At 31.1% G+C, this 18,280-nt stretch overlaps 1 protein-coding gene and 2 long non-coding RNA genes across 4 annotated transcripts; 2 read left to right on the top strand and 1 right to left on the bottom strand.

Moving 5' to 3' along the window:
• The first annotated feature begins 1,395 nt into the window (after positions 1–1,395).
• LOC123906491 (cytochrome P450 82A1-like) lies at positions 1,396–4,494 on the top strand. The gene is made up of 2 exons (XM_045956413.1): positions 1,396–2,852; positions 3,695–4,494. Exons 1-2 carry the CDS (start codon positions 1,788–1,790, stop codon positions 4,322–4,324), a joined length of 1,695 nt encoding a protein of 564 aa, XP_045812369.1. The 5' UTR covers positions 1,396–1,787; the 3' UTR covers positions 4,325–4,494.
• Positions 4,495–7,448: 2,954 nt separating this feature from the next.
• On the top strand, positions 7,449–9,604 carry LOC123906490. Of its 2 annotated transcripts, XR_006808934.1 has the most exons (6): positions 7,449–7,666; positions 7,836–8,023; positions 8,460–8,821; positions 8,931–8,997; positions 9,170–9,213; positions 9,367–9,604. It is a non-coding gene; the product is annotated as an uncharacterized LOC123906490 (long non-coding RNA). The 2 variants fall into 2 exon arrangements; XR_006808935.1 differs by lacking the exon at positions 7,836–8,023.
• Positions 9,605–11,861: 2,257 nt separating this feature from the next.
• Positions 11,862–14,620, bottom strand: LOC123906489. The gene is made up of 2 exons (XR_006808933.1): positions 14,606–14,620; positions 11,862–12,075 (listed from the first exon to the last, which is right to left on the bottom strand). It is a non-coding gene; the product is annotated as an uncharacterized LOC123906489 (long non-coding RNA).
• Between the last annotated feature and the right edge of the window lie 3,660 nt (positions 14,621–18,280).

Raw genomic sequence — 18,280 nt, 5'->3', positions numbered from 1 at the left:
AAAGTAGGCAAAGCAAAATAGTATATTATCCTTGCACATCAAGAAACATTATTGTCTATTATTGTAGAATAATTAATATTTTATTTTTTTACAGTATCTTGAGTTTTCCTAAATAAAAATAAATGATCAATTGATCATGTGTTGTGACTTGTGATGTGACTCTTGTCTAGCTAGATTACAAAACATTGTTCAATCCAAGGCGAAGGTACTGAAGCAGCCAGTTGCCACGTTCAAAGAAAAAAACATCAGCCAACATCAAATTATTGGAGAAAAGTAGGCAAGCAATAGTATAATACTATTATCCTTGCACATCAAGTAACCTTATCTTCAATTATTGTAGAATAATGTAACCCTAATATTTTATTTTATAAAAAAATTTAAGATGAAGAGATGATACTCGGGTCCAAAGTAGAAAGACCATAAAACTCAAAAAATACTTACAAAAATATTTATATTTACTTCATTCTAAAAATACTAAAAACACTGACAGAGCTCGAATCCAAAAATCCTAATATTAATCTAAAATTATTTCACAAAATCCAACAATACTATGATGGGTTTTGCCTCTTCTCAGTGTCCCACTGTTTGACTATTCAATTCTCAAACATGATCTCCTCTTCTATTAGGGTATGCGTTTGTTTTATATATTTTTTTTAACAAAAAATTTATTTCATTATTTTAATATATATAGTATTTGTTAGATATTTTAAAAAATTATTTTGTACTCTATAAAAAAATATTTTTAATGTCAAAATAAAAGAGCTGAAGTTTAAATTCTGATTACAACATCCGACTTTTTTCTCAAAAAAAAAAACGACTTAATAATTTTAATATTTTTGTCAATTAGTATTAAAATTCTTTAGGAAGCATGATAGTATCCTATCCATTCAGAATCGTATACATGCATTCATAATTTCATATATCCATTGACAATATAATGTTGACCCACGAGAATCCTCAAAATTCAAAAGCAAGCATGATAGTGTCCTATCCACAGCACTCATTGCTTTAATTTTTCTTTCTACTTCGTTTCTCCGAAGTTTCTCATACCAAAAAGCCTCCTATAATTTCAAGGACCATGTGCAGCCACATTAATACCCCACTCGGGTTACAAGTTGGTGTTACCCGATTCGGCAAAAGTAATACACAATTTTTAATAGTTGTTTAGAATTAATAACTTACTTAATTAATAATAAAAAAAAAATTGCTAAATTATGTGGATTCTATAAAAAACAATCTTACGATAAGATTATAAATTTTCAATTTAGAAGAAGATGCGTGTTATAAGGGTGCGTTTGATTCACAAAAGGTTGTCCTATAGTTCAGTGAGAAATTATATTTATGATTGATTATTTAAATAAAAATAATTATTTTTATTTAAAACTTTAATTTTTTTTTTTGTCAAATAGTCTATAACAAGTAGATTTCACCTTTTAAGTTGAATAAATTAGTGTACCAGAATTCAAACTCCGATTTTATATATTACATGCAATGTCCCTACCCGTGTTATGCTCAAAGTGACAAAACTTCAAAATTTCAATTTGTGATAAAAAGTTTTTATTAATTTTTTTTAATTTTTATATTATATATCATGTTGCCTTAGTCTAAAATAACAAATTTTTATTTTTCAGTAAATAGACAAAATGATAATAATCATTAAAAATTGACACGCAAATAAAACAGCCGAAATTTAAGTTCTAATTACAACGTGCAACTTATAATAATTTTGATATTTTTCCTAATTGAATTAGGAATAAAATTCTTTCAAAAGTATTCTTTTTTGACGAATGTTGACCCACTTGAATCCTTATAAAAGGAAGCATGGTAGTGTCCTATATCAATATCAATATCAATTCACAATCTTATCGAATACCAAAAAAATGGATTTAGTCCTAAACTTCCTCAACACCACAACCATAGGACTCATTTCTCTAATTTCCCTCTTTCTCTTTCTATTTCGTTTTTCCAAAGTTTCTCATACCAAAGAACCTCCTATAATTTCAGGGTCATGGCCAATACTAGGCCACCTTCCACTAATGAGAAATACACAAACACCCCACAAAACCTTAGGTGCCTTAGTTGATAAATATGGACCTATATTCACAATCAAGCTTGGTGCTACAAATGCTTTGGTACTTAGCAATTGGGAATTAGCCAAAGAATGTTTCACCAAGAACGACGTGGTCGTTTCATCGCGCCCTAAACCGGTCGCGGTTGAACTCATGTCGTACAATCAAGCTTTCATTGGTTGGGCACCGTACGGAAACTATTGGCGCCAATTAAGAAAAATTGTCACCTTAGAGATTCTCTCAAGTCGTCGAGTTGAACTACTGAGCCACATTCGTGTCTCAGAAGTTCAAACATCAATAAAAGAACTTGTTAAAGTTTGGTCTAATCAAGTGTCAGAACAAAGTACTAGCGGGTCTAATCTCGCTAGTACTAATAAAGACTATGTATCAGTTGAATTGAAGAAATGGTTCGCACAATTGACATTAAATATGGTACTAAGAATGGTTGTTGGGAAGAGATGTTTTGGTGAAATGGTTGATGAGAAAAATAAGGAAGAAGCAATAAGATTTTTGGATAATATAAGAGATTTTATGCGTTTGATTGGAACATTTACCGTAGGAGATGGTGTTCCATATTTAAGGTGGTTGGATTTGGGAGGTCATGAAAAGGAAATGAAAGAATGTGCAAAGAAATTTGATAAAATGTTGAGTGAGTGGTTGGAGGAGCATCGTGGAAAGAAGGTTGTGGGAGAAAGAGACTTCTTGGATGCAATGCTTTTGGTGCTTAATGACAAACCCATTGAGGGTTTTGCGGCAGATACCGTAATCAAAGCCACAACATTGGTACGTATAATATTATTTAATTTTGGTTTAATTGCACATTTAGTCCCTTATCTTTATTTTAAATTTCAAGTTGATCTCTTATCTTTTTAAAGTTTCAAATTGGTCCCTTATCTTTTCTTCCGTTTAATAAGTTAGTCCCTCCCGTCAATTTTTTGACTAACACCGTTAGATGCGGACACGTGACAAACGGAAAACACATTTGACTTATAGCAACGGCAAATGTCCGTATGTAAAGTGAAACACCAATAAGAAGTTTCGTTGGTGAATATAGATAAGGGACATTTTACCTACGGACATTTGCCATTGCTACAAGTCAAATGTGTTTTTCATTTGCCACAATTGACGGGAGGGACTAACTTATTAAACGGAAGAAAAGATAAGGGACCAATTTGAAATTTTTAAAAGATAAGGGACCAACTTAAAACCTAAAATAAAGATAAGAGACCAAATGTGCAATTAAGTCTTTAATTTATATTTTATACTTTATAATTGTTAATTATTTTGATAAAATCAATGCATTAAAAATTAAAATATTTAATTTTTAGAATAAGCCTATGTTTGATATCCTAGTGAATATGTCCGAATTACGATAATTTACTGTGATTTTTTTTTTTTTCAAAAGCTACAAAATATAGCTTATGTGACATCACTATGCATCAACGTGATTCTTCTAACGCATCTACATGATACCAAACATAGTATAAATAAATTCTTAAGAAGTACCTTGGAAATACTAGTTACTAAAATTCTTTAACTTATATCAATAATTTTAGAAAAGTTACAAGGAGATATTCATTAATTGGGGCATTCTTCTTATGTAATCTGAACTTTTTTTTTTGTAGGAATTGATTATAGGAGGAAGTGACACATCCGCAGGAACACTTACTTGGGCAATGTCTCTACTATTGAAAAATCCTCATGTATTAGAAAAAGCAAAAGAAGAACTTAACACACAAATTGGAAAAGAGAGATGGGTAAACGAGTCCGATATAACTAACTTAGTGTATCTTCAAGCTATAATTAAAGAGACATTAAGATTGTATCCACCAGCTCCATTTTCATCACCTCGTGAATTCACCGAAGATTGCACAATAGGTGGATATCATATCAAAAAAGGAACTCGATTGATGCCAAATTTATGGAAGATTCATAGAGATCCTAGTGTTTGGTCAGATCCATTAGAATTCAAACCCGAAAGATTTCTTACCACTCACAAAGATGTTGACGTTAGGGGTCAGGATTTCGAATTGTTACCATTTGGAAGTGGGAGAAGAATGTGTGCTGGAATGTCCCTTGGTTTGCGTATGCTTCATTACATTTTAGCTAATTTCTTGCATTCTTTTGAAATCTTGAATCCATCTCCAGAATCAATTGATGTGACTGAAGTTCTTGAATTTACTAGCACTAAAGCTACTCCGCTTGAGATTTTGGTTAAACCTTATTTATCTCTCGAATGTTACGAGACTATGTGATTTTAATTTTAGCCCATTGTGTTTTTTGTTTGTTTTGTTTTCTAGTGATAAATAAATGTTGTTAGTTAGTTGTGTCTTCTCACACCATAGACATAGTAACAATTCATTTATAATAAAATGTACTTGTATTCATTTCAATCCATCGAATAATACTTATTACTTTGGCTCCATTTTATGTATTAATATTTTTTGAGGCAATGGATGATAGTTTTTTTTGGTTACACAATGGATGATAGTTTGATGTAATTGCAATTAAATTATCTCAAAGAAATAAGTTTTCCACTCGCTTATTAATCAGCGATTTTTTTTAATTTATGATTTTGGCATTTTAATTTTGAGCCCGTTTCCTCTCGACCTGCTACAAAATAAGATAAGGACGAGAGCCTTGTGGTATATCCCCGCTAACCATCAATGCATGTATCAGTTGCTAGATCTTGTGCATGCCTGCAACCAAATCTGTTGTCCTCTCGCCCCATCAGCCTCAACCTCTTCTTGGATAATATCATCCAGCTAGGCTAGCCTAGGCAGATTTCTTGATGGCAATAGTTCCAGATAAGGATGTGAAAATCTTCATATACCACGTCGCGAACTGGTTGTCAATCTGTTGGGGACTGGTGCCAAGAGGAGGAGAGCGATGTCGATGCCATGGAATGGTCTGGACATAACCAAACTGATGCAAAATCTCTCTAAGAGGTACCGACCATTGGTCGGTCCACATATGATCCAGCCATAGTACATGTTGATCGACAAAAGAGGGCATATATTTCGGTGCTCCTCATAACACACCCAATTCACACCGTGTGGCAACACCAATCAAGAAGGAAAAAAAATGAACATGCAAGTGTTGAGTTGAGCAAATGTGCACTAACCTCTTGTTTATTGGCTTTGGTGTTCACTTGTTAAGGTATCTCGAACACAAATGCGAAGAAAACAATGGATTTGATGGGGATTTCGAGTATTGGGATTTTTGTGTGGAGATATTTGTCTTTTTGAGCAACTATTGAAATGAAGGGGGAGGAGGTGGAGGTCGTATTATATATGGAAGGCGTTCACATTGTACACAACAAACTGGATGAAAGTATTTATCTTGGGGGGGGGTGTGAATGGTACAAACGTTGGGACTGAGTCAAAAACAGTCTTCTCAGCACGAGATGTACCAAGGTAAACTACAAAGAGTCGGGGAAAAAAACCATAAACAAAACATATAAGGCCCAAACAAAACAAATGATTAGACCACCAGCTATGGTAGTTTGAAGCTAAAGTCACACTCGTCGTCTTCAACCACCTATAGGAAAATAGCTTGATCTTATCCAAGAATTGATGAGAAGTGTTTGTTGAGCCTCTGAACAACCTATGATTTCTTTCCGTCCACACAACCCAAACGTAAGCAAGCCAAATTGAACTGCAGAAAAGACCGGCGTGCTCGAGATCCACCCGCTGAAGAAGTAAACTGAACAAAGTGATCACACAAAGTAGCGGAGTCCACTAATGGAATGCCGATCCACGAACGAACCAAAGTCCAAAGAGAACCAAAAGTACTGTAGGAAATGAATAAGTGATGGGCCGACTCGATCTCTCCACATCCAGAAACGCAAAAGTGATATGCAGAAGACAAGATGCCTCGGGTAACCAAGTTGGCTTTTGTGGGCAGCCTATCCCGCATTAAATGCCACGCGAAAATGAAGACCTTTAAGGGAACCTGTTTATGTCATATAAGGTCGTGACTAGCATCCAAAGTAACCGAGTCCAGGGAAGTCAAAAGCTGGTAAGCGCTGCGGACAGAATAGCCGTGATCAGGATCATGCAGCCAGAGTCACCTATCTGAAGACTGAGCCTGGAAAAAATAAAAAAAATTTAGCCCATAAATATATAACAAATTTTTCTTTTAGTCCCTACAAATAAAAACGGTGTTTTCGTCCTCCCAAAATTTTTAATTTTGTTTTTGGTTCCTGATAGTCAATTTATTTTATTTTTGGTTACTGCCGATAGGTAATTTATATTCATGTTAATGTCAAGATTACGAAACTTTTATTAGTTTATGTTCAAGATGTGTTAATGTTATGTGCATCTATTATGTTAAATCTCTATTTCATATTATGTTCAAAATATTAAAAGCATGTCAAAACTATGTCTATTGTAGACTAAAAAAGAACAGAAAATTTGGAGAGAAAGAAAACATCTAATTTTAATTTTAGGAATAAAAAATTTATTCAATACTTTAGTAATATTATTGATATCCATCAAAATTACATGCGTTTAATAAAAACAGATAAATCTTTAATTTGATAAATCTCGATATATAACATATTAAAAGATTCTGAATTTATGTAAAAATATATATAATTTATATGTTATAAATTTTCAACCAAATATCAAATTTTTAAAATCTATGTTCATTAAAAAAATATTAAGCCTCGGATAGTTTGATTATTTCCTAGTAAAATTAGTTAAATATACTTCCTCCGTCCCAAATTATAAGGGAAAAAATCTTTTTTTTTTGTCCCAAATTATAAGGGAAAAAATCATTTTCAAGAATGTTTTTTACTTATTCTCATAAAATTAAATGCAAATTGCATTTAATTTTCTCTCTCCCATTTTCTCCATAAACAACAACCAATAATTTTTTTATATATCTTTCTATGCAACTTATTCTAAGGAAAACACACAAAACATATTTCAAATTTTTATATTTTACTTTTTTTTAATAAGTGTGATTTTTTTATTTTACCTTATAATCACTACAAGAAAAGTTGCACATACCCACGGCTTTTTTACCCAGGGCTCTTTTCCGTGGGTATTATCCATGGCTTATTCATGGGTAACGTAAAAATAAGGAAACTATTCCATCCCACCCAACTTTTTTTCGCGAAAACGCAGTTCCCACGGTATATCTGTGGGTAAGCAAAAAATATAACTTTTAGTACTCACGGCATATCTGTAAGTAACGGTTCCCACGGCATGGCCGCATGTAAGTGGAAAAAGTAATTTTCTCTACCCACGGCATTTCTGTCTATACTGTAATTCTAATTATTTTTTATTTTTTGATCTAATACGTTTAACTTTACCTTTCCATTCCCTTTTCACTTTTCTTATTTGTTTCTCATCTCACTCTGATACACTTTTCTCATCCCACTCATCTCCGACCATCTCACTCTCTACTCACAACAACAATCATCTCTCTTTTTCCATCTGGTCGCAGAAACGTAACAACATCATCGTTCGCTCATCTTCTCGCGTTCGCAGCTTCACCACAGCACAATTTAGCCGTTGTTCTCCTCTTGTCTGAGATTGTTCAGATTCACGCTTTACCTCGCCTAACCATAGTGAGGAAGTGAATTTCTGGTGAGTGCTTAACCTATAATTGTTTCTAAATGTGAAATGACCCAAAAGTTTTAAAACCCTAATCCTCAATTTTACCCCAAATACAGAGTTTTGATTGATTCATGTTTGTTTGTGTTGTGTGGTAATGGTTAATTATTGTTTGTTTTTCTTGTTTACATGGGTTGTGTAGAACAAACGTGAGAAATCTGAATGTGTAGGGGATATATGCTTTCAACATTGTAAATTCTCATCATCATCATCCGGTTGGCTCCTCATCCATTGGTTTATTTTTCAATTCTGATTGAATAAACTATGGAATTGTAGTTTCTGCTTAGCACTTGATATGGAGTGAATGGGTTTACACTTGATCTTCCCTTGGTAAGTTCATACTTCATATTGACTCACCCAAACATTAGATACACGCATTATGTTGCAGCCAAATTGGTAAATGAGTTAAGTAGCATAGTTTATTAGATTGTTACTTGCACAATTTTGAATTTTATTTGTTACAGTTTATATGCCTGAAGTAGTATTTCAGCAGCTAGTGTTAGCTTGGAAGGGGGTGTTCTTATTGGGAGTTTGTTTTTTAGTGCCATTAATTAATATTGTGTCTGGGATGGATGATTTTATGTTTTGCCTTGACCTGGGTAGTTTGTAGCAGGATAAGGTGGAGTAATAGTTGTTGTATCATTTGGAGAAGCCTTAAGTGAGTTCATTCATTCATTCATAGGAAACTAGCATTAGGAAACCCAAGGCTTTGCTTGTTTCATTCATAGTTAGTGATTTTCTAATTTGTTTTTATGACAAATTTCAGAGACTCTACTGAACGCGAGGTTGCTCTCATGATACTCAGAATGTGAAGGACGTTCTTCACAGATAAAGTTGACAAAAGGTTTCGTAACAAAGGATTTACTGAAAGGGCATCCGGCAAGTTCTTTCGTTCATAAACTCGAATGCATTGTTTATAAATAACCAAGCTGAATGATTTTATGAAAGAGATCCATGCTGCTGGCCAGAATGGGGAAATTTCAGGTGAATTTTGCAGGTTTAATGTAGGGATTCAAGACTGGTACATCGATGCAATGTCAAATACTATGTTTGCCGGGTTTGTGAAGTTGTTCTGAAGTCAGAGTCCCTATATAGGATGCACACCAGGTTTCTTGTAAGCATCGTGAGGTGATGATATTTACAATCTCGTTCATGTTATGGTTTGTTCATGTTTATATTGTCTTACTATAATTTTTTTTATGGGTATGATTTGTTTCCCTTTGCATCTGTTTTACAGTCACCCCAAACCAGCTTAGATTAACGGAATTATTATTTTGGTCAGGCAATAAGTATCGTTTTGGAGGGTATGATTTGTTTCCCTTTGCATTTGTTAATTATGCAATGGTAATTATGACAGTTCATTGGATGGAATATCAGGCTTTCCAATTTTTTAATCATATATATTTGGAAATCAATTTTCTTAATTCCAATTTTATAGAGTTGCTAACTCATACACCTTTTTTATTTTATTTATAGGAGATCTAGTCATTGACAATGGTTTCTTTTGTATTATTTGATTGGTAAGTTCATTTTGACTAGTCTTAACATTTTGTTACTGTTACTTTCTACTATGATTACAAAACTTAATTTCTTAAATTTTGGGTTTATTATATCTTTGGGTATATTGTTGGATTTTTGTTAAACTTATTAGGTTTTTTTTGTATATTTTATAGATGTCCGCTAAAGAAAAGACTTGGACCAGATTCCTCAAACAAGATGGCTGCACAAATGACATCAATTCAGGAGCAAGCAAAGACATCAAAGGATGAGGCTCAAGGAGATGTGAGAAATTATAGGTTCATTTTGAGATTTGAAGTGTTACTTGCATTTTTTGCTATGCCTACACCTTATTTGATAGTGATCTTTTGTGTTTGTAAATTATTATTTCAGTGATAAAATTTTTATATTTTTCAGATTTTTGCTTAAAGTTATTGAGGGGTTTTTTCTGTGGTACTAGTGGCTAATGGAAAATATTAAACTTTTATTTTATTTTTTTTTATAAAATTGACTATACCCATGGCAATGCCGTGGGTAATGCTTACTGATGGCTTTTCTATGGATAGGTTCCCACTGTCAAGTCCTCGATAATACAGTGGGAAAGGCCGTCGGTATTACATGGGTAACGTTACCCACGGCATATCAGCAGGTAACAAGTTACCTACGAAGTTTTATTCCACGGCCACATGCCGTGGGTATTCCGTGGGTAAATTCGCTCTACCTAAGGTAAAGCCGTGGGTAATAGCAAAAATGGCCGTGGGTATAGCCTGATTTTCTTGTAGTGAATTTGGGACGGAAGGAGTATATTAACTAAGTCAAAAGGGCCGTTGGGAAATTTGGAGGTGGACATTTGCCATTGAACCACGTTAATAATTGGGTGCATTCCTTTTCTCATCCAGAATAGAAAAGAAAGTGGGTGAAAAGTATAAGATTATATTAATGTTGAAAATTATTGAAATTTGAATATAAATGTTACTTTCCACCGTCTTTTTTTTTAAAAAAAATCGTGATCTATTTGACTGATAATTCACTACAATCAAGCAATTTGATGTCGTAATTGTGATTTCTTAATAAGTGTGTTTTTTTTATTAAGTAATTAACAACAATATTGTTAAGTTGAGAAAAGGAGTATATTAAGAAAGTGGGTGAAAAGTATAAGATTATATTAATGTTGAAAATTATTGAAATTTGAATATAAATATAAAATTATTGATTTTTTTTTTATATGTAGGAAGCAATTTGAATGTCTTTGTTAAGTAATTAACAACAATATTGTTAAGTTTCATATTTTTTATTGGAATTTAAATCTTGAATCTTACAATTATATGTGTAAATTATAGACCAAGATTCGATGCAGTCGTAAATTCCCTGCAATCAAGCAATTTGATGTCGTAGACCATCTGATCTTAATCAGACGGTCCTGATTTAAACACAATATATTTAGTTTTATTAAATAAACATAAAATATGTATTTATTTAAACCATTTGATCTTGATTAAATAGTCGGTCATATATTGTGGGGATTGAATCTCTCCAATTTTTTCTTATGTTTTCTCTCATTTTTCTTATTCCAATGATTAATTTTATCTAATTTTTATTATTTGTAATTTCTCAACCTTAGATTAAAAAAAATAGGAGGAAACATGAGCGAAAATTGGAGAGTATCCAAATCTAATATTGTGACCGCACCAAAAAGATAACAGCATCTAATCTATTTCCTTAAATTATAAGTGTGTTTGTCATTTCGTGGATCCAAAAATAAATCAAATCAACATAAGTGGATGTTTATTGTATACCACAAACGATATAAAAAAAATTGTTTATCATACATACACACAATAGTGACTTTCGTAAAAAAAAAAACACACACACACACAATAGTGACTCATTTGACTAATCCATCTTTTCTTTCTTTCCGTAGCATTTTTTCTCTATTTTTTTTTTTTTGGTAGTATTCAAGACTGAGAATAATCAAATCTAGTCCACCATGAATCATTTGAAGAAATGGTTCATATTAGAATTTGCTCTTTTGATATATTAGTTCAAAGATGAACTTCTAAAATTAACTTGATACAACATGTTAATCCAATTTTCTATTACGAAAACTTAATATTATTATAAACAGATAACAACAAAAATGAAATTTGGCAAAGTTGTTTCAATCTCCATTTTTCTATTCAAAACGTTAGTACATGATACATGCTATATCATTGGTTAAGAAAAAATATGCTCTTTTTGTAACATGACTGGACTTTGTGAATATTTCAATAAAATCTTAATTCGTGCAAAAATGTCAGTTTGATTTTTTTTTTTTAATTTATTATTTTATTTTTTACATGTCTTAGACTTAATTAAATTTAAACCAACTTTTATACAAACGTTTGAAGATATGAATATACTTATTATGAATTTGTACTTAATTTGCAGACATTATTTGCAAATTGGTATATCTTCAAGCTATAGTCAAAGAAACATTAAGATTGTATCCACCTGGTCCTCTCTCAGGACGTCATGAATTTTCAGAAAATTTCACTTTAGGTCAAATATCAAGTTTGAATGAGATATCGCAGTTGTATGTGAGTTTATAATGGTAATTATTATTATTATTACTTCGTCTATGGACCAGAAAAATAATATGTATAAAATTACAAGTGTGTTAAAATGGAAACTCTAAAAGCCAAAGTAAAATTGTAACATTTCATCACACGAAAAAATTAGAGACATAAGTATACTAGACTATTATCATATAACATAAGTCTATCTCTAGAATATATGTGTCACTAAAGCCTAGCAATGGAAACTTGGCTGTGGGTATAGCCAATTAATTGGTTCCAAAAGCTCCTATTCCAACCAAATAAGCCGTGGGTATAGCACCAACATCTTTTCTAACAACCAGAAAAACCATTCAATTTATAGGCTATTGTGACGGTATATATCAGTTGGTATAGGAAATTAATGGTGACGACTATACACTATCGTTGCAATAGGTTTTCTATGATATAGCAACGAATTTGTGCCCTTTACCTAATACAATTTGTTGTCACTGTAAGTCAATTTTCTTGTATATATTAAATACAATTCTATAATATGCATGCTATACCATCTTGAAAGTAGTAGTTAGTTACGGAAGTATACAAGTGTTTTAACTTTTTTTTAGGTAAATGGTTGTTAACCTCCTGAAAAGTTAGCGAAATTTAATTTACCTCATATGTAATTTTTTTTTTTTCAGTTTTTTTTTTTTTTTCAGTTTACCACCCTGTAATATTAAAATTCTCGCATTTTGAACCTTGGGTAGACAACTAGACATTTAATTGTGCATTTTCGATGATATGACATGTACATGTGGAAAAAAATTTAATTTATATTTATTTTTAATTTCATGTCAACTAATAATAATTTATTTTTTTCATTAAATAATTTTTTTTATTAATAAAAACTTTATTATTATTTATTAATTAATTAATAATAAATTTTAAGATTTTTTTTAATTTTTTTTATTTAATTAAAAAATATTATTATTAGCTTACATGAATTAAAAATAAATATAACTTAAAAAATTCCACGTTTGCATGCCACATCATCGGAAATGTATGTCTAGTTGTCCACCCAGGGAAAAACGAGAGAATCTTCATATTGCAAGGGGATAACAGATTTGTTTTTTAAGCGGGGGTAAATCAAATTTCTCTAACTTTGCAGATTTTCATTCCTATGAATGATCAAAGTCACTGGTATCTCATGGTTGTTGAGATTGTTTATCAAAACATTTATATATTGGATTCGTTACCGTGTGAATACAAAAAGTGGTCGAGACAAAAATATATCTTGAAAGTGGTATTTATAATTCTTAATATTTTTTCAACATTCTCTTATATCTTTTATTGGAAACTAAAGTTAATAGGATTATACTGGTGATATTTTTGGAGGAGATGTTGATTGATATTTCGTTTTATGCCCGTGTGATCAAGTTTGACATGCTCAAGCCGATTATCCACAATTACCCAATTGTTGTACCTAGAAGGCGCTCAAGACAGAGTTGTGGATCGTAATTTTCTTTAATTTATTTACTCATCTTTCATTATAGTGAATAAGTCTACTACTATTATTCTAATTTGTATTTTATTTTTAATTTCTAGTAATGATTGCGGAGTCTGGGTTGCAACTTAGATGCAAGAATGTAGCTGGAATGATTAGTATAATTTTATACAAAATAGCACTTTGTGTTTTTTTTTAAATGTCTACTCCAAACAGTAATTGCTCAATATATTTTTTTTTAATTGGGGCGAACCGCTGGCCTACGAGTTCATAGGCAGCTCTGCCCCTGTTTGAGTAAACATTAAAAAAAAAAAACAAAGTGTTAATTTGTATAAAGTTATACTCATTGTTCCAACTACATTCTTGCATTAAGTTGCAACCCAAACATCGCAATCGTTAATAGAAATTTAAACTAAAATACAAATTAAAATAATAATAGTAGATTTTTCGCTATAATGAAAGATTGAGTAAATAATTTAAAGAAAATTCCGATCCACAACTCTGCGCCTTCTAGATGCAACAATTGGGTAATTGTGATTGCATGTCAAGTTTGATCACACAAACATATAAAAAGAATTATCAATCAACATCTCCCAAAAATATCACCAGTATAATACTGATAAGTTAAGTTTAATTTCCATTAAACGAGATAAAATAATGTTAAAAAAATATTATGAATTATAAATATTACTTTAAAAACATCTTTTCGTCTCGACCACTTTCTATGTCTTCACATGGTAATGAATCCAACATATATATATATGTTTTTAATGAACAATGTCAACAACCATGAATACCACTGACCTTGATCATTGTAGGAATAAAAATCTGCAAAATTTGTTAAAATAAAATTATAAAACTTGTGTAACTAACAAGTTTCAAAATGGTTTAGCATGCATAATATAGAATTGTATTGAATATATATATTCCATAAATCTCACCTTGCTGGTGCAGTCTATTTTTGCCATGAAATTTTTTTGATAAAATTCCATGACATCCTTATGAGAATCCAACTTTGTCATCGCGGGATAAGGTCTAGTCTCGTGTACATATTTTTTGTTTTTATGAAAAATCAAAATAAAATTTTATTAAAAATATATAGCATGCCAAACATCAATTCAATACACACACTGAAACATAAAATGTATTAAAAGAAACTAAGTCATCCCCTGTTTTCTGAGGGAAGCCACAGATTAGGGAGCAACAACACCTGCTAGCATCACAACAAAAGTAAAAAAAATAAAAAAACCAAAGCCAATCCGAGTAAATGTTATATAAAATATAATATTTGATAAAAATTGATATCAGTGTGACAAATAATAAGCTTGAAACAAGAGAACAGAAGAAGAGGATTATGAACTTCAAATAAATATATAAAATTACCTCTTAAGTTTTTTTTCTTCTTTCCATGTCTTCTGTGTTTTGTGATGAACAATAACCAAGGTGACTTAATTAATGTTTTCTTATGCTAATTAAAACTTTAATTTATATTAGCCACTATGCAGCTATGCTCCACGTTCACACTAACTCATATATACTTTTTTTTTTTTGAGCAATTAAATCATGTTGTATTTTAGTTAAAAAGCTGGCACAATATGTGCATTTTATTAGGCCATAACCGTTGTTCGTTAGATAATACTGACGGATTATACATAATATTTTGTTTTGGAGGGATTGTTGCTATTATTATGCTATATAATAGGCACGTTCCAAATGTTTTTACTATTAAATTAGGCAAAATGCATCTATAGGTTTTTAAATTTTACGTTTATATTAGATAGGTCGTTAAGTTTTTTAAATTATGTTTTTTAAATTTAACGTTTGTTACAAATAAGTCCTTTAAGTTTAATGTTTGCTACAGACAAGTCCTTAAAAAATAGGAGCTAGATGTTATAAATTACAAACTTAAATGACTTATTTGTTACTTAAAAAACTTAAAGGATCTATTTGATAAAAACGTTAAACTTAAAGGACCTACTTGTAACTTAAAAAACTTAAAGGATTTATCTGATATAAATGTAAAACTTAAAGACCTATAGAATCAACTTGCCTTAAATTAGCACAATACCCGTGTGTATCTACGAGTCGTGGCGTTGCTGCAATTTTTTTATTATATCGTAAATATTGTATGGTGTAAAATTAGTCTTGTTATTAATATATAAGTAGAAATATTAGTCTTTGTAGGAATTATAAAAAAAAAACAAAAAAAAAACAAAACAGACATGTGTGTTAATAAATGAATAGAGATATAGATTCACCTCAAATTATAAAAAGAAAAAAATATATATATATACTCATAATATCGATTTATCTAAAATATCAAAATATATAGGAGCATACATAACTGAATCGGGATACATTAAAATTTGATGAATAAATTAAGTTCTACACAAGGTAGTCTGAGAAAAAATTGTGAATTTTTTATAGGGGGCTGCTAACTTAGACCCAATTGAGTCTAAATTAGCAAAGTGCACCTTTTCAGTTGGACCAAAATACCCATTCTTTTTAATTAATTAACCAAATTACCATCAATGGACGCGGATCCAGTGTCGCGCGCGTACCGCAGGACCATGGTTACAGGCCGTTGATTTCCATCAGACAGCCAAGATCTGATCTCATCAACACTGTCTGATCCATCAGACAGCCCAGATCATCCGAATCCATCAGATTCCAGCGCGTGCACCACACTGGATTACACCCTGGAGAGAAGAATCTACTTTTTAAAAGCAGGACACGTGTCGATGTCTGATTGGCTGAGAGTGATTTTTTTCCATTTAATACTTTGAACTCAATTATTTCATTGTAAATTAACTTTTTTTTTTATACCAAAATTCATAATTTTTTTTCTCTACAAATAGAGACTTGGTTCGTTTGATTTGGACACAGAAAAAAAAAAACCCAATTTTTCACTACCTTAATCTCATTTTTCACTACCTTACATCAACTCACTGAAACCATTCTACCAGGAAAATGGTTTCAGAGTACAAATCTCTGAAACCATTCTACCAGCTAAATGGTTTCAGAAGCAAATAACTAAGAATCAACTTACTGAAACCATTCTACCAGCAAAATGGTTTCAGAAGCAAACACAATTAATAAATTACTCACTGAAACCATTCTACCAGTAAAATAGTTTCAGAGTACAACTATGTGCAACCATTCTACAAGCTAAATGGTTTCAGAAGCAAATAACTAATAATCAACTTACTGAAACCATTCTACCAGCAAAATGGTTTCAGATTACAACTCTCTGAAACCATTGTACCATATAAATGGTTTCAGAAGCAAACACAATTAATAAATTACTCATTGAAACCATTCTACCAGTAAAATGGTTTCAGAATACAACTATGTGCAACCATTCTACCAGTAAAATGGTTTCAGAAGCAAACATTCATTTTTAATTACCGTTTTATCTCATTTAATTAACTAAAAATAGTTTCAGGTCTCCAAAAATTTCATAAAATATACCAAAAGTTCCAGAATATTATCTACTATTTTCCTGGTATAATGGTTTCAGTGAGTTGGTTGAGTGGTGCGTGTTAAATTACAACACACAAGTAACATATTTAGTAGACAAAAAATGAGATTAAGGTAGTGAAAAATTGCATTTTTTTTTCGGTGTCCAAATCAAATGAACCAAGTCTCTATTTGTAGAAAAAAAAAATTATGAATTTTGGTATAAAAAAAAAAAAAATTAATTTACAACGAAATAATTGAGTTCAAAGTATTAAATGAACAAAAATCATGTCCAGCCAACCATTGTGTGACACGTGTCCTACTTTTAAAAATTAAATTTTTCTCTCTAGCTAGTTTTTTGCATTCATTTGATATCTTAAACCCAACACCTGGACTTGTTGATATGACTGAAGACTTTGGATTAACAAACACCAAAGCTACTCCGCTTGAGATTCTTGTTAAACCACGTTTGTCTCTCAATTGTTATGAAATTGTGTAATTTGTGTTTTATTGGTACTGTAATTCTTGGTGTATGTCTATTAGCAAAGTATTTATACTTTGTGATATTTTGCTTGAACTAAGAATGATGCTGTTAATTTATGTAAACACATATTAAAATTAGATATAATACGATGAACAGTTTATATAAATTGTTCTACATAGTGACATAAATGAAACAAAATGGGTCAAAGAGTTTATTGTTTCAAATAATACCTTTGTTTGTGAATTCTTATTTTAACCGTCATGTCAAAATAAAATTAGATAATATCTACATTTCTAAGCAAAACTATTAATTTTGGTACAATTCTTGTCGAAAACGATAAACTTATCACTTTATTACTTGGTAGCGATTTCGTGCACTTGCAGAACCATCGTCAGATAGTGTAAGTTTTTTCACTATAAAAATAATCACCTATTTTTTGTGTAAACTTATTAATTTACAGCTTGGATAGTGTGTTATCCAAAACATATTTTTTTTACTTTTTTTAATATCAAATGACTAAACGATGTATCATCATATTTATTTATGAAAATTATTCAATCTTTCGATTTTATTAAAAAATAGTGCGTTTAATTATCATATTTGTTTATAAAAATTATTCAATCTTTTTATTTTCATAAAAAATAGTATAACTTATTTTCATTATAAAAATATCTAATAATCAAATGGAAATTTTTTTAATATTTTCATAAAAAAAATATTTCAAAATACATAGTACTAGTGGGTCAATGAGTTTCTTGGGTTGGGTCCGGCTTTACCCGAAACCCGATATTTTTTATGGGTTTTTCATTTTTGAAATCCATATCCACCCACTAGCCCGACCCAACCAAACCCACTTTTTTGGGTTGGATTGGGTGGGTTTGACCGGGTCGACCGGATTTGCCCAATCCATGTACACCCCTAGTTTGGAGTTGATTGATGGCATATAATGGAATGAAGCGAAGCAGGATGGAAGGGAGTGGAATGAGATGAAGCAGAATGAAATAAATCTTTCATTTCATTGTTTGAATATTTTAAAAATGAGATGAACAAATTTGAAGTAAATGGTGGTATGAGATTAAATTCATTCTCTGCATGCTGAAATGTGGGGTATGTAT

The sequence above is a fragment of the Trifolium pratense genome, linkage group LG2, assembly GCF_020283565.1.
Source record: "Trifolium pratense cultivar HEN17-A07 linkage group LG2, ARS_RC_1.1, whole genome shotgun sequence".
Taxonomy (NCBI): domain Eukaryota; kingdom Viridiplantae; phylum Streptophyta; class Magnoliopsida; order Fabales; family Fabaceae; genus Trifolium; species Trifolium pratense.
The sequence above is the reverse complement of the archived record's forward strand: the minus strand, read 5'-3'. Positions and strand labels throughout refer to the sequence as shown.

Bases quoted from the DNA above. Each gene is read 5' to 3' on its own strand.
- LOC123906491 (XM_045956413.1), top strand. From the start codon at position 1,788: ATGTTGACCCACTTGAATCCTTATAAAAGGAAGCATGGTAGTGTCCTA. The intron at 2,853-3,694 runs GTACGTATAATA...TTTTTTTTGTAG, and splicing joins TAATCAAAGCCACAACATTG to GAATTGATTATAGGAGGAAG.